Genomic DNA, 13486 nt, shown 5'->3' on the forward strand with positions numbered 1-13486 from the left:
TTTATAGCATAAAGTGGTTGATGTATAGTCAGATTTTTGCTCTTAATGCAGTTTTGCCCACTTACCAGCCCAGTCTTTAGCCAAAACAGTTTTCTTTGGGTTTGGTGCTGAGTTCCCACTGATGGCCTCACACAATAGGAGTCATTAAGTTCACTCAAAATAGGAAGCACCATCCCTGGGCACTTCTGAAAGCTGTGTGGGAGGAGAGCTTCCCTTTCCATTGGACACTGACCATACCCAGGGAGAAGGGAAGGGACTAACTAAAGAATAACAGTAAGAGGGTCAAAAGACATAGGACATTTTGCCACTTACCACACAGATCCTACATACTCGCTCCAGGAGGGATGGGTTCTTGCTGCCTAAAAATCTGTGCAGTGCTGCTTGTACCTGTATGATTCATTTCCACCATCTGTATTTGTGCCAAAATATAGATAGATACCCATGCTGGTGCATCCCTAGATGGAGAGACCAACAGACACAGACAGGTGGGGAGGCCTCCTTTTTCCATTCTGCCTTCTGGAGATCTTGGCATGCTTCCTCCTTCATATATTCACTAGTTTATTGACTATAGAACTGAAAAAAATGAAAGAAAAAATTAAGAAAAACACTGACAGCACAGGAGAGCAGAGGAGAATCAATGAAATCAGACAGCAGAAACAAAATGAATGTGTTTTTTGCCCCTTCAGCAATTAATTCTCATTGCTTCTGATCAAAGAGCTGAGGAAACTGTAGTCCTGCCTCTCCATCTCTTTTTCACAGAACACACTATCTCAGCTTCACTTTTCAAAGCAATTGTTTTATTCCTAGCTTACCACAGAGGAAACAGCAAAGTTATTCTGCTCAGCTTCCTCCATGCTTTTCATCGAGTATTAAAACTGAGACATAGGACAGTTGTGTGTTCTGGTCCCTATGGAGCTGGAATTGAAACGTGGAAATCTGTCTTGAGAAGATGTGAGGGAAAAAATCACAAACATACTTTATGAGAATTTTTTTATTTTTTTGTTTTAAATAAATTCCCCAAGAAGCTCTACACACAGTGCTTTCCAGTTTTTCCCTCTTCCTATCAGCATTGACACAGAAAGCTTAGACTTCAAGCACAAAGTGCTAGAGGCTATAAAACTCTAGATCTAGTCCAATTTCATCCGTCCCTGAACAGTTCAGGGAAGCTCTGAGTCTGATCTAAATTGTCCCTACCTTACACTCCCTGACTCTCTTCTTCTTGTCATGTTTTATATACTTATTGACTTTTACAGGGCTTCCTGAGTAATTCTTCAAGGAAGATTGACTGATTTAAGGGGTTAGGCATCCTGCAGGTTAGTAAACATGACAGCTAGTTGAGGATTAAGAGGAAATCATGAATAAAATCATTGGGATTGATAAGGGATTCTCAAGCAATTAAAGTTTTCTTGTAGAAAGTCAAATAGAAAACAAAAATTCGGAGTGAAGGTCAAAGGAGGAGGATGACCTTCTACATGCTGGCAACCACTAAGCCTTGAAATACAGGATGTACTGGCAGAGTTAGTGTGAGGTGGTTAACAGCGAGGGGATACAGTGCTAGAGAACTGCAGGCCAAGGTGCAGAGCCTGGGCAGAGCTGTGTAGGACTGGAGTAGCTGTGGGACCAGCAGGTCAGTGTGAGGGCATGTCAGCAGAGTGGTGTGAAGATGCAGAGCAGGATTAAAATGAGTTGGTAGACCAGTCTGGGGGTGCTGTTTGTTGCCAGCCCTGTGGTGCCAATGGTAGATAAAATTCCAGGACCAGGCCAGGTAGCAAAATAGCCCTCCAATCCCTTCTCCAGGTAAGAGTTTGCTAATGTATTGCAGAGAGTAGACTGAGACAACTTTAGGTGACTTCTTTGCCTTTCCAATGTCTCCATCTGCTTCTTCACTAGGACTGAGGTTTGCTGCCCATGCTGCTTCCTGCTTGCTCCTTCCATGGCTTCCCTTGTTACTGATTTTCTTCAAACAGCATCTTTCTATTCTCTCTCTTAACCTCTAGCTTCCTCTCCTGTCCTGCAAATCCCCACTGGTGACTTTAAAGTTCCAGGTGTGAGAGGCTCTGGCACTTGGCTTAATGAACTGGAAATGGATTGGAGCCTACTGGCTCTGGAGAACCCGTACCAAGAGCCATCTGTTGTGAGCTGTAGATGCTGATCGGTATTCAGGAAGCTGAGCTCCTGTCTTATTCATGCTACCTGGCCCCTCCGTTGATTACTGAGCTCCTGACAGCTTCTAACGTGTGTCACAGCAAAGAATGTCAGGGCCAGTCAGGAAAAGATGTTTAGGCAGGGTTGGTTTGAAGGGAGGGAGCCTGGAGTTTGGTATGGCTTCATGTTGGTCCTGACAGGCAGGAAGGAATGCAATGGGTGAAGGGATGTGCTTTACAATACTCAGCAGAATTTATTTTTTATCACAAGTTTTATAGTCTTCTCTTTTCAGTCTGAAATCCTGGAGCTACATGTTTAAGGCAGTATTGCAACTATCCTCCTATATTTTTATATAGTTTATTTGTTTAATATTTTTTTAATTTTCTTGCCTATGTAGTAAAGCCTTTAAACATTACCTGAATATGACCTTTAAAATCTTGGAGCAAGAAAGCAACAGAAAAGAAACCCAAAATGCTATTGCTTGTGTTAGTGTTTTGTTAATTTTTAAATACTGTGGGTTCCCAGAATCACTTTATTCATGACCTTCACTGTACAAGCATGTGTGGGAATACATTTAGAAGTTAAACATAATTTCTCTGTCTGTGACAGGACTGTACAGCCACAAGGTTTCTGAATTTGTTGATCTCAGCAAGGTTTTCTCTCAGGACTGAAGTACAACACTTCAGAAGATTTTATGACCTGCTGTTGACTAATATTACTGTTCTTTAGCTTTTCTCACTCCTCAAGAGCTTCTGCAGTTTCAGGAAATCTTGTAGTGCTGCAATTGGAATTAAATTTGTTAGCACATGGAAGGATATATGGGCTCTGCCCATTCCCTACTCATGGTGTGGTTCATCTGTAGGGTTCTGGAGCAGCTGTTTGCAGATAGACAGGAGAGAGACTGCTTCTTTTTTTTCATGTATGATTCCAAGAACCTAGTGCATGGTTAGCAAGTAACACCCTAAATAATAATAACTTTAAAAAGTTAAAAAAATTCTATTTTTGTTAACTAAGACCATTAAGTAAGAATGAACAGGTGCTAAAGTCTGAGTTTGAGCACTGAGTTGCCACACTGCTTTCAAACAGAAAAGAGTTTAATTCAGCCTTTTCTCTCTGCTTTCAGAGTCCAACAGCCGCCGGGCAGTGAACAGGGGCTACCTGGGTGGCTTGCTGAGACTCTACCAAGACTGGCATCGCAATGATGTCTCCAACAACTACATTTACATTCGAAGGGGTCTCCTGCTCTGCCTAAAGTACATCACCAACATCCAGCTGGGCAGGGAGACTTTCCTTGGTTCCAAAGGAATGGAGATTCTCTTCACAAGCGTGCAGGTAATGGTGCTTTTTGTGTTTAAATGAGGTGATTTGGTAGTTAGTGCTGCGTTTTACCTCACAGTGCAGGAAATTCCATACTTATATAAATTCAGGATAGGACATATAGATGAAAAAATGATAATGTTAAGAAGTACTGACTTTTATACAGTTAGTAATTCAGAAAAGCTGAAATGTTTCAGTTTAAAACAAATCTTAATTCCTAGGATCCTCAAGGGCGTTCTAGTTCAGGGCTTTATTGCTTTTTTTCTCCTTCCCTGTGCATCCTGCTGTCTGCTTGGTCTTCCTCTCCTGAAGAATAATGCAATATGTCTATAGAGGAATTGCTTAGGTGTTTCATGAGATTTTTCCTTTATGGTATCCAGATAATTCCACTCAATCAGCTTATTTAGCCACGCCTTTTATAATAAGAAACATCCATCAACTGTTTTTCAGGAGGCTAAATTTTAATCTTGTGAAACATTATTGTGGGTTCAGGAAAGATGCCACAGTCCTGTGGATGGGATCCCTCTAAAGTATAGAAAAGGCAGGTACAGAACAGTGGCAGTTTCTTCAGCCTCTCAGCAACATGCTTCCTTAGCCTGCTGTGGAGAAGTGACTTAGGGAAAAGACCTGATTCCACAGAAGTGTTTCAATTATCATTCTTACTGGCCAGTGCATTATGTCATTCTAGGACCATCACAGACAGAGAGAAAAACCTGTCCCCTTATCCTTTAGAAAATCCATTTCCCTGTGATCTAGTGTGTCTACTTCTTCCCTTTTACCATCACTGCCATGAATGATTCTTCTGTGACTGAAAGATATTTCCTACTAACAGTATATAGGAGACTTCTGGAATTTTTTCACTTCACTTTCCTCATGAGGAATTGACCATTCCTTTAGGTGGGATGAGGTGGCCAGAACTAGCAGACCTTCTGAGGGCCTATGGCCTCTGTTAATGAGAAGTCCCTGGTCTGCAGAAACTTTAATAGGGTGGAAGGAAACAGCTACTTGAGGGTAGATGTCAGCTCGTTCCCTCTCCAGAGCCTTCTGCAGCCCATGAAGCTTTCTGAGCTAACATCTCCTGATAGCTCAGCCTGGGAGCAACTCCATGGGAAGTGCAAACATTGGGTCACCTTGGGTGAGCAAACAGGAAATGACATACTAAGGCTCCAGTAAACACTGATAATGCTAATCCTTCCAAAGGTTAGAAGTGGAGCGGAAATGACAGCTCCAGGGGCCTCCAGTTTGCTTTATTCTAATGTGCACTGTTAGGGAGACCTTGGACAAGAAATTACCAAGGTTAATAAATTCAAAGCTCAGTATATTCCCTCACTGCTTCTTTGGGATATTGTCAGTCTCACAGTGTCTCTCCAAGACACCAAGCATTGGAAGTGCTTCCCACTCCTGATTGGGAAAGCAATGACTCTTTATAGACAGTATTTTGGTGCCTTTAGGAATTTGCTGGCTGTGGTGAATAACCTTGACCAAACTCTGAGCAGCTAATGAGATTTTAAAGGTGTTAAAAGCCGGCTAGAAAAGTTCTGCTGAAACTTTTTAAACATTTCTTTTTTTCTATTGAAATGGAAACAGTTTTGCCAAGATGGGTTTGTTTTAAATTCCAGTGGATATCCTATTTACAAGGATGGTTTTCAATTGAAATCTCTCTGGCTGCCTATTGTCTGGGCTGATGGACAGATGAAATACCTAAGCTTTTAATAGCCCTTAAGCTTATGTCTTTAGAGAAAGAGCCAATAGTTCAAAGACTGTCACCTTACATAGATTAGAAGTGACTGCTACTTTATTTGAGGAGAGTTTAGAGATATTTTAGGGGAATTTAGAGATATTTTATATTCTGCTTTTACCTGGAATGAAAAATAGTTTTAGATAATGAAATCATTTGTGGAAAGGAAATACTTTCTGTTCCCATTGCTTTTTCCTAGCTGCAGTTAGACTTTCCTGACAGTTAAATGGTATATTCACATTAGCACTGGCTGGTTTTGTGTGCAGTGATAGAGCTGCCTGCTCTGAGACAAGAAAACAGGTTGGTATCTACTTTAGGAGAGGCTGCTGCATGCAATGTTATATTGCTATTTTATCACTTTTCCATCTGATGTCTTGAGCTTGCCTGGTTTATTTTCCTGTGCTACTCTAGGATAATATCATCCTATACTCCACTCTCCGTTTTCCGGTAGTAGCATCCATTAGGATCACTATCTTTTGTCTTACTGTCATATTGAAACCTCCTTTTTTTTGTATATATCACATACTGTAATATCTGGACTATTGCAGATTCAATGGAGAAAAGATGGAGTGTGGAGACTAAAAGATCTCTTGAATTCAGGGTAGATTTACATGAGTTTTCTGAGCTAAGGATTCACTCTTCCCTCATTCACATTATCCCACCACAAAATAAGTGAGGTAGCTTACACACATACAAAGCAGTCTCCTGCCTATTTCTCAGGCGCCAGTAAAAAGGGCTTTTCCAACACAACGATGTAATATTTTTCAGTCACTTGTAAACTATATTATCTTGGAATCTGAGAGCACTTTGTGAGCACTAATCCAAACAGTCCCACAAATGCCCTGTAAGGTATCTGAAGGCTTGTTTGCACTTGTAAGCTAATTTGCTGTAAAGAAAAATACGACTTTCTAATGGCATCATTGAGTAACTCCATGTGTGGAAATTCATTGACTGGATGTATATGCCTTGTTCTTGACTATTTAAATTCACTTGGCAGTGAATTAAGTTGGCTGTCCCAAGGCAGGCAATTAAACAGTCCTGTGTTCACTGTTCTAGTAAAAACAGAACAGTTTTAGTAAACTAAACTACAGTAAGATTGTTCAAGAACGTTAGCCTGTTCCCACATGGAGACAAACTTTCCTAATCTTTCCTTTAATAACAAGCAAACAAAGGAAACCATGTGAAAGAGTGAATAAATTGAAACAGAAATAGAAACAAGTTCTCCTTGGTGTTTGCTATACCCATAATAAAACTTTCCTTGGAGATGCTTTCAAAATTGTCTTTTCTCTCCCCCTTGTTCCAAACAGCCAAAGATCTAGAAATACATATTAGGATTCTTGTAGTGAGTCTTGTAAGCATGTCAGCTTTAGATGATTTTTTCCTAGCCTCCCTACAGGAATCCCGGTTAATCCCACTGAATCTTATAATGCCGTTCAATCATACATGAGAAAACAGAGTAAAATATTCTACAACCAAAAAAACCCCAACACAGTCATTTTCCTGTTTCTGATTATAATAAAGTACTTTAGAATCATAGAATCATTTAGATTGGAAAAGACCTTTAAGATGGAATCCAGTCATTAACCCAGCACTGCTCAGGGGGGGACCGTGTGTAACAGGTAGGACAGTTGTAAGAGACCATTCTTAGTGTTGTTCTCCTTTTGTTCCTAGGACTGTTTATCTCATAAAAATCTGGATCCTATTATAACCACTGCAACTCAGATTCTGAGAAAGTGCTACCCCAAGGAGCATCTGCCTGTGGCGACAGTAAACAGTTCCTATTCCTTCCCTCTTCCTGGGAATGCTAAGGCTGAACCTCCATGTGAAGAGTCTGAAGGTAAATGGCTGAAGGTTGAATTCAATAGGAAGAAAAAGAGTATGACATGAGATTTAAGTGTGGGGTCTGGGGAAGGGAGACTTGGTATAACAGTCCTAGGGTTTACAGTTAAAATTAATCTGATGGCCTACAGTGTCATTCAGTAGAGAATAAATTACTCCCAGGTCTTCTTGAACCTGGGAGAGCCTGTTTGGACAATAAATTAAAGAAGAATAAAAGGAGCAAGGAAAAATAAAAAGAAATTCTTCTATTATCCAAAAAAATAATGGAGCAGAGTGGGCATAGCAAAGGCTGGAAATGCCATTGATCCACAGCAACAGAGTGAGGCATAACTGTGCCTGTGCATGGCTGTTTGGGAGAAGGGGAACTACCCTGCAGCTTTTTCCTTAAAGATCTGTGGGAATTATTATCCTTTTCACTTTCTAAAATAAAAGCAGGTAGCAGTCATGCTCCATGAGTAGAAGATGTGAGCTCTTGCTGAAAAGCAGAACTCAAGTACAGGCAGGATAGCTACTCCCCAGAAAAGGAGAAATAGCAGGCTCCATGACACACACAAGCAATTTCTGTTGCATTCAGTTTCATGTGGAAGATGCTCAAATACTATAACAATCATAGCAGTAAAACACTCTAATCTAGATAATATAGATTAAGAACATCCTGTAATATCATTGCAGCCAAGCAGAAAATCTCTGTATTGCTTTGTAAAATGAGTTGGACCCATACCATGGGGACATTTGTCATGGTTTTGAAAGGGAGTGTTTGAGTCCAAGGGAACAGAGCTTTAAAAACTGGATGATTTAGTGCCAAATTCAGAGATTAACAAATGAGATCTGTTTTAATCAGGGTTGTGGTGGGTTATAGAATGTGTGGCACACACAGAAGAGTTTACATGTATTTCTCTGCAGGATATGAGAGGGAGATTAGGTTGAACACCTTTGACTCTACCTCTTTCCTACTCCTGCAGGTGACTATGAAAGTGATGGAGAAGAAGAGGCTGAAAAAGACCTGGATAACGAGGATGGGGAGAGTAAGGAGGAAGTAGGTATATGAGCCATAGTTTCCATAATTATCTACATACTGGAAAGTAAAACTTTTCATTGTCCATTTTGACACTCTGAAAGATTATCTAAGCAGAGAATGTAGATGTGCATGTAGTCCTACATGAACACACTAAATGAATAATAGAAAGATATTTGAAAGAAGACAAGGACAAAGCATTGATTTTCATTAGAATTCCCCTCTATTTTATTCATTGCCATCTTGTTACCCAGGATGGTGTGGATTTGGTGACTCTCTGTTCCTGCAGAGAGACTGACCAGCAACTATTAGAATCACATACACAGTCAGGGATAAATGGTGGATCTTTGATTCCTCTGAGTGTATGCCAGAAAAATGAAACTTACTCAGGAAAAATCGATTTATCACCTAGGAAAGACTAACCCTCTCTTTCTTCCCATATCAGATCATATTTGGGCTGTGCACCCGCACTAAGGAAAAGGTTAGTTATTTTAAGCCACAGCTGGGGCATTTGAACCTATATTCCTTCTTTATTTGATGCTCTACACAGATAAATAATACAATTAATTATTCCATACTTCCCTGAATTCTTCCTTAGCATTCTCCCTGCAGTGACCTCACTGGCACAAAAAACTCCTACCAGCTGAGGATGAGAGTGTAAACCTTTTTCTTGTGAAAATACAAACAAGCTCATATGCAAATGTGAAGTACTGAATGCTGCTAATAAGTCTTATCCACCTAAAGTGGCTTGGGAAGGCAAATTAAAGAAATGAAGTTGCGTATACAATCTAATTAGATATGATTGAGACTTCTGTGAAAGGGTGTTCTCATTACTGCCCTGTCTTTTTCTCCTCAAGTATTAAACTGATGTCACCCAATGAAAAAAGGAAGTTAAAAAAAACCCCCACACATTATCTCAGTGTCCTAACTTGCCCTTGTCTGGCTGTTTTTATCTGAATATTAGAGCTCGTCAAGATGTTCATTAGGAATAAGGTTCATAGTGAATTTATCTCCTTCTTTAATTAGTTATTCATTCAGAAACAGCTCCTATGCTTCTGAACTATTTCATTATTCATAAGGATTTACCAAGTAGATGTAAGCAGTTTTGGGTTTTTTTTTGCCTGAGAGCTTGTTCTGAATAGGAGTTTTAAATACTGTTTGTCTGGTGTGCTGGTCATATATCTTCCTTGAAAAATCTTGCTAGAGGGAAAGCAAGCATGGAATGGATAATGAACTTTCAGCTTACCTTTCTTTGTGTAAGATCTTTTGCACAATGTTTCCTGGTATTGATGTGGTTTACAAACATTTTCACAGCTACATAACACATATCCATGCATACAAGCAATAGCAACCGAACTGAAACTCGGTTTCAGTCAGGAGCTTCTGTCAGGAGCTGTTCAGACAGTTCTACGAAAATCAAAATCACCACATCAACCCTCTATTCTTTTCAGTCCAAATCTTCAGCAAGTTTGAAGCTATTTATGCATCAGTATGCTGTTAGTGGCAAATCGTTTTAACCTGACCTCACGCTCCTTGCAGCCCTTCACTGCCTTTTGACCTAGGCCCAAACAGCAGTTCAGACTCTGCTTAATGACACAAGTGTGGCTTTGGGTTTGAAATGCCATGGACACTTGTGCATTCAGGCAATTTTACATTTTTCTTTCCATAACAGCTTCAGAAATTAGTCTGATTGTCAGGAGCAAATCACTTCTTTGATGATATTTGGTGGGACATACTTAAAGACACGTGGAATTATTTGAATAATGATGTAGTGTAATGCCCCTTCATCAATGCCATGTCTCCATCCTTCCCTCCTGCCCCATCTTTTCCTGGTTTTTGGTTTTTTGTTTGTTTTGGTTTGGTTTTTTTTTTGTTTGGTCTTTGTTTCTTTTTTTATTTGTTTGGTTTTGGGTTTTTTTAATGCAATGACTGAATGTTTGACACAGATGGGCCTTGGTTCTCATATCTGATATGGGTGAGGGTGCAAATCAATGCATAGGAACTTTCAACTGTGAAAGTTTCAGATCCTGTTCTTATCCCCAGTTCACTGATAGTTGAGATCATCTTGTGGGGCATTTGTAATTTATGTGCTTTTCTAATTCTGCTTTTGTAGGATTATGATTTGGAGACAGATGTGAATAAATTGAGGACAAAGCCAGTGCTTGACCGGCCAGAGGAAGATCTTGGACAATATGAAGCAATGTGTCCAGAACTTTCCCATAATTTTCAGGTACTATCATAGTGAGGTTTCCTCTATTTATGAATATTCCAGAATTTTAGAAATACTTGAAAGGGAATATTGACAAGTGATGACTAGGCAAGGCTATTGCAAAAGGAAACCTGTAAGTCTTATAGGACTGGAAAACCAAAGATTATGACTTTTTACCATAGTTTATTGGTGTGAATCGTGAGTGATAAAGGGAATGATGTTTGATGCACATTTGTCTGGGTATAGATTAAGTAAGCACTGTTGAATCAATTGCCACATGAGAAATCTGTCAGATAATTTGTATCCTTGCTGGCAATTTCAACAGCAATATCAAGATCAGAATGAGATGTGGAAAATAAATACTGTCAACTAGTGGTTTGAAGGAAGAGGGGAAGATTGCACTGCCACTGAGTGAAATGAACAGTTCAAATATTTTTTCCTAGTTCAGTCTGGGACAAAAAATGGACTACTGCACTCATTATAAGTCTTGGAATTTAGGAGAGCTGAAAACCCTGATTCAAATATGAGTCTGGAAAAGACCAGTGGTTTAATGTATCTCCTGTATACACAATATTGTTACAGTGATTGTCACCATAAGTAGCCAAATGGGATTAAATTATACTCTTGTATGAAGGTGGGGTGGAGTTTTGCATGACAGATTGGCTGCCTTTACCCCGCTGTAACATTTATATTTAAAAAAAATGCCTTGCAAAATATCTTCCCTTCTTTGTTAGAACAATCGGTTTCAGTTGAGTCATCTCCGTGAGTCATCTCTAGTTGGATCCTTTTGGTTTTCAGGACTTCTGTTGAAACAGCTTTGTGGATAGAGAAATGCTGGCAGGTGGTCCATGCACTGATTTTGTTCTGGTTGTTTTATTGGTTGAGTACTGTTTTGGGGGATGTGTAAATATTTCCTCTTTTCTTCCTTGAAAGGTTTCCTCTGGAAGGAGGCACAATCTGTCTTTAGTTTCTTTTAATTCCTTTTGCTTTTTAAACCTAAAGGAGCTTGAATTGGAGTCTGAGGAAGAGAAGAGCTTGAAGGACAGGACTGAGAGTCTTCTCTCTGCTCCTTCTCATTTCATTCCAAGTGCTACTTCTGCGAAACATCCAAACTGCAGATGGAGAAACCAAAGTGTCACAGAGATGGGACCAGATCCAGATGAACAAGATTTCAAAGTTCCACTGAAGAGCTGGAGAAAGAAGGAGGAATGCAGATGGGATCAGAATGATGAAAAGAGAGTCATTGCAGAAGCAGCCCAGGATACAGACTCCTGTGAAGAGGAAGATGCAGCCAGAAGTCGTGTGCTTGCTTTGCGCCCTCTCCCAAAAGATGCTGCTTGGTACAAAAAACTGTTTTACCCTCACTGTGAGGCCTCAATCAATCCTAGTCCTGGAGGGAGGCTGGAGAGCTCAGTCGTAGTGAGAAATCTTCTGGAGAAACACCAAGGGGATGTCCTGTTCCACAGCCCTCGCTTCTACACAGCCAGGGCCAAATGTGTTAAGTCCATACCAGGCTACAGAGACTTGGCATTTCCCGATTTCTGGGGTCACCAGCCACCTCCTCACAGCAAGCCCATGTTGGAGCGCAAGCAGGGAGTTCAAAGGTGATTGTGCTTTCATAAAATTACCACACTGAGAGTTCTCCAGCTCAAAGCTGGCTTATGTAGAATCTGACTCTAACATTTCTGAATGTCTTAGGAAGTTATAGAACAAATTTTTGGCTACCCAATGATTTGCCTCAAGGCCAAACAGCAGGGTGACCTTATCTAGGTCTTCCTCCTGAGGAAAGGGAATTAGCATCTCCCTGGATTAGGAACAGGATTAGGAATCAGCAAGCCTATTCCCTACCTCTGACATGGACTTCCTCTGTGTCAGTGGGTGAGCTGTGCACTGTGTTGCTTTCTTTGTCTCACAGATCAAGGTGAAAGTGGCAACTCTGGGGAGAGACATTTATGGTTTCTGTGAATCCATACTCACCTACCTAGTATTTCAAATTGTTATTGATTAAACCAGTTATTGATAAATGCATTGATATAGTGATGTTTGTGACAGGACTCAGCTGCTCAAAGTTCTGATATACATTTACTGGTGGCTTTTCATTAAAGTAACCAGACCAAGACCCAGAGTATGCTGTGAATCTGTGTCCTTGCTAGAACACAAATGAGAACAAGCCCATTTTAGAGACAAAGAAGACTCTGTGTCCTTTCAGGATACATTTTTACTCTCAATCTTGCTCTTTACCCAGCCACCTTTAGTGCTTGCAACATTGGGTCCCATCTGGCTCTTTGAGGGAAAATCCTTTCTGTCCTCTCAGAAAGGACCTCTCATTTTATTTAGGTGCTCAGATGAGTGGGAAGCTGTGTTTTGAAACTGTGCTGGGAGAGGAAGCTCTTATAACCACAGTTTCGTTTGTTCCATGTGTGGCTGTGTGCAATGACTTTACATTTCTTTTTAGTGGTATAGGGAATTATTATCAGATAGCAAAGAGGCTGGATTCTATGCTAAACTTTAGAGTTGATCAACACTAATCAAATGGCTTTTGTGAAGAACACTGATTTCTGATCTCTAGAGAGAATGATTCTTTCTGCAGCAAATACAAAAGCTAGAGATCTTATTTAGAGGCAAAATCACTCTACCATCTTCTTGCACTGTTGCTCTAAAAGCTTTGCTTTTATGGCGACAACAACATGTGTAACTGCACAGCTGAAATGGGACTAATCATGACATACTTCAGGGTATAACATGGTTGCTTCAAAGGTCAGGAAGAAAAATCTGGTATTCCACATTTGATCATCTTTAGGGATTAGAGAAACTCCATTTAAATAGTAGAAATCAGCTTGACTTAAAGTCAAGATTCCCTTTGAGCCAGACTAGTAGGTTTATAAGTTATGGCAGATATTTCCTCACAGGGCAAGACTGGCCACTTGAGAGGTTGGCCTTGAATAGGAAGAACTGGGAATAAATCAAAATTGACAGAATACTACAGAGAATAGAAATTTTTCAGAATCAGTCATTTAACCCAAAAGGCAACTCATAATGGGAATAGAGCAGATGCATTCTCGTGGTGGGAAAAGATAAAGTTCACCTGGAATTAGCATATGGAAGAAGTCCTTCCTTATCAGTCCTTGAAAAGAATTTCCAAAGACTCTTCATATGACTTCTAGAAGAATCTACTATATTGAGATTTATCAGAGTGTCATTACAATTTACTGCTTTCTTTCTC

General features: G+C 40.1%; 1 protein-coding gene across 1 annotated transcript in view; it reads left to right on the plus strand.

Moving 5' to 3' along the window:
- The window catches only part of AGBL1 (ATP/GTP binding protein like 1), a 249268-nt gene that overhangs the window by 30833 nt on the left and 204949 nt on the right, over nucleotides 1-13486 (plus strand). The window contains exons 5-9 of the mRNA XM_017805280.1: nucleotides 3269-3477; nucleotides 6872-7037; nucleotides 8002-8075; nucleotides 10168-10284; nucleotides 11266-11867. Coding sequence (XP_017660769.1) covers nucleotides 3269-3477; nucleotides 6872-7037; nucleotides 8002-8075; nucleotides 10168-10284; nucleotides 11266-11867 — 1168 coding nt within the window. The remainder of the gene's footprint in view (nucleotides 1-3268; nucleotides 3478-6871; nucleotides 7038-8001; nucleotides 8076-10167; nucleotides 10285-11265; nucleotides 11868-13486) is intronic.

The sequence above is a fragment of the Lepidothrix coronata genome, unplaced genomic scaffold (assembly GCF_001604755.1).
Source record: "Lepidothrix coronata isolate B3197 unplaced genomic scaffold, Lepidothrix_coronata-1.0 Scaffold11, whole genome shotgun sequence".
NCBI lineage: Eukaryota > Metazoa > Chordata > Aves > Passeriformes > Pipridae > Lepidothrix > Lepidothrix coronata.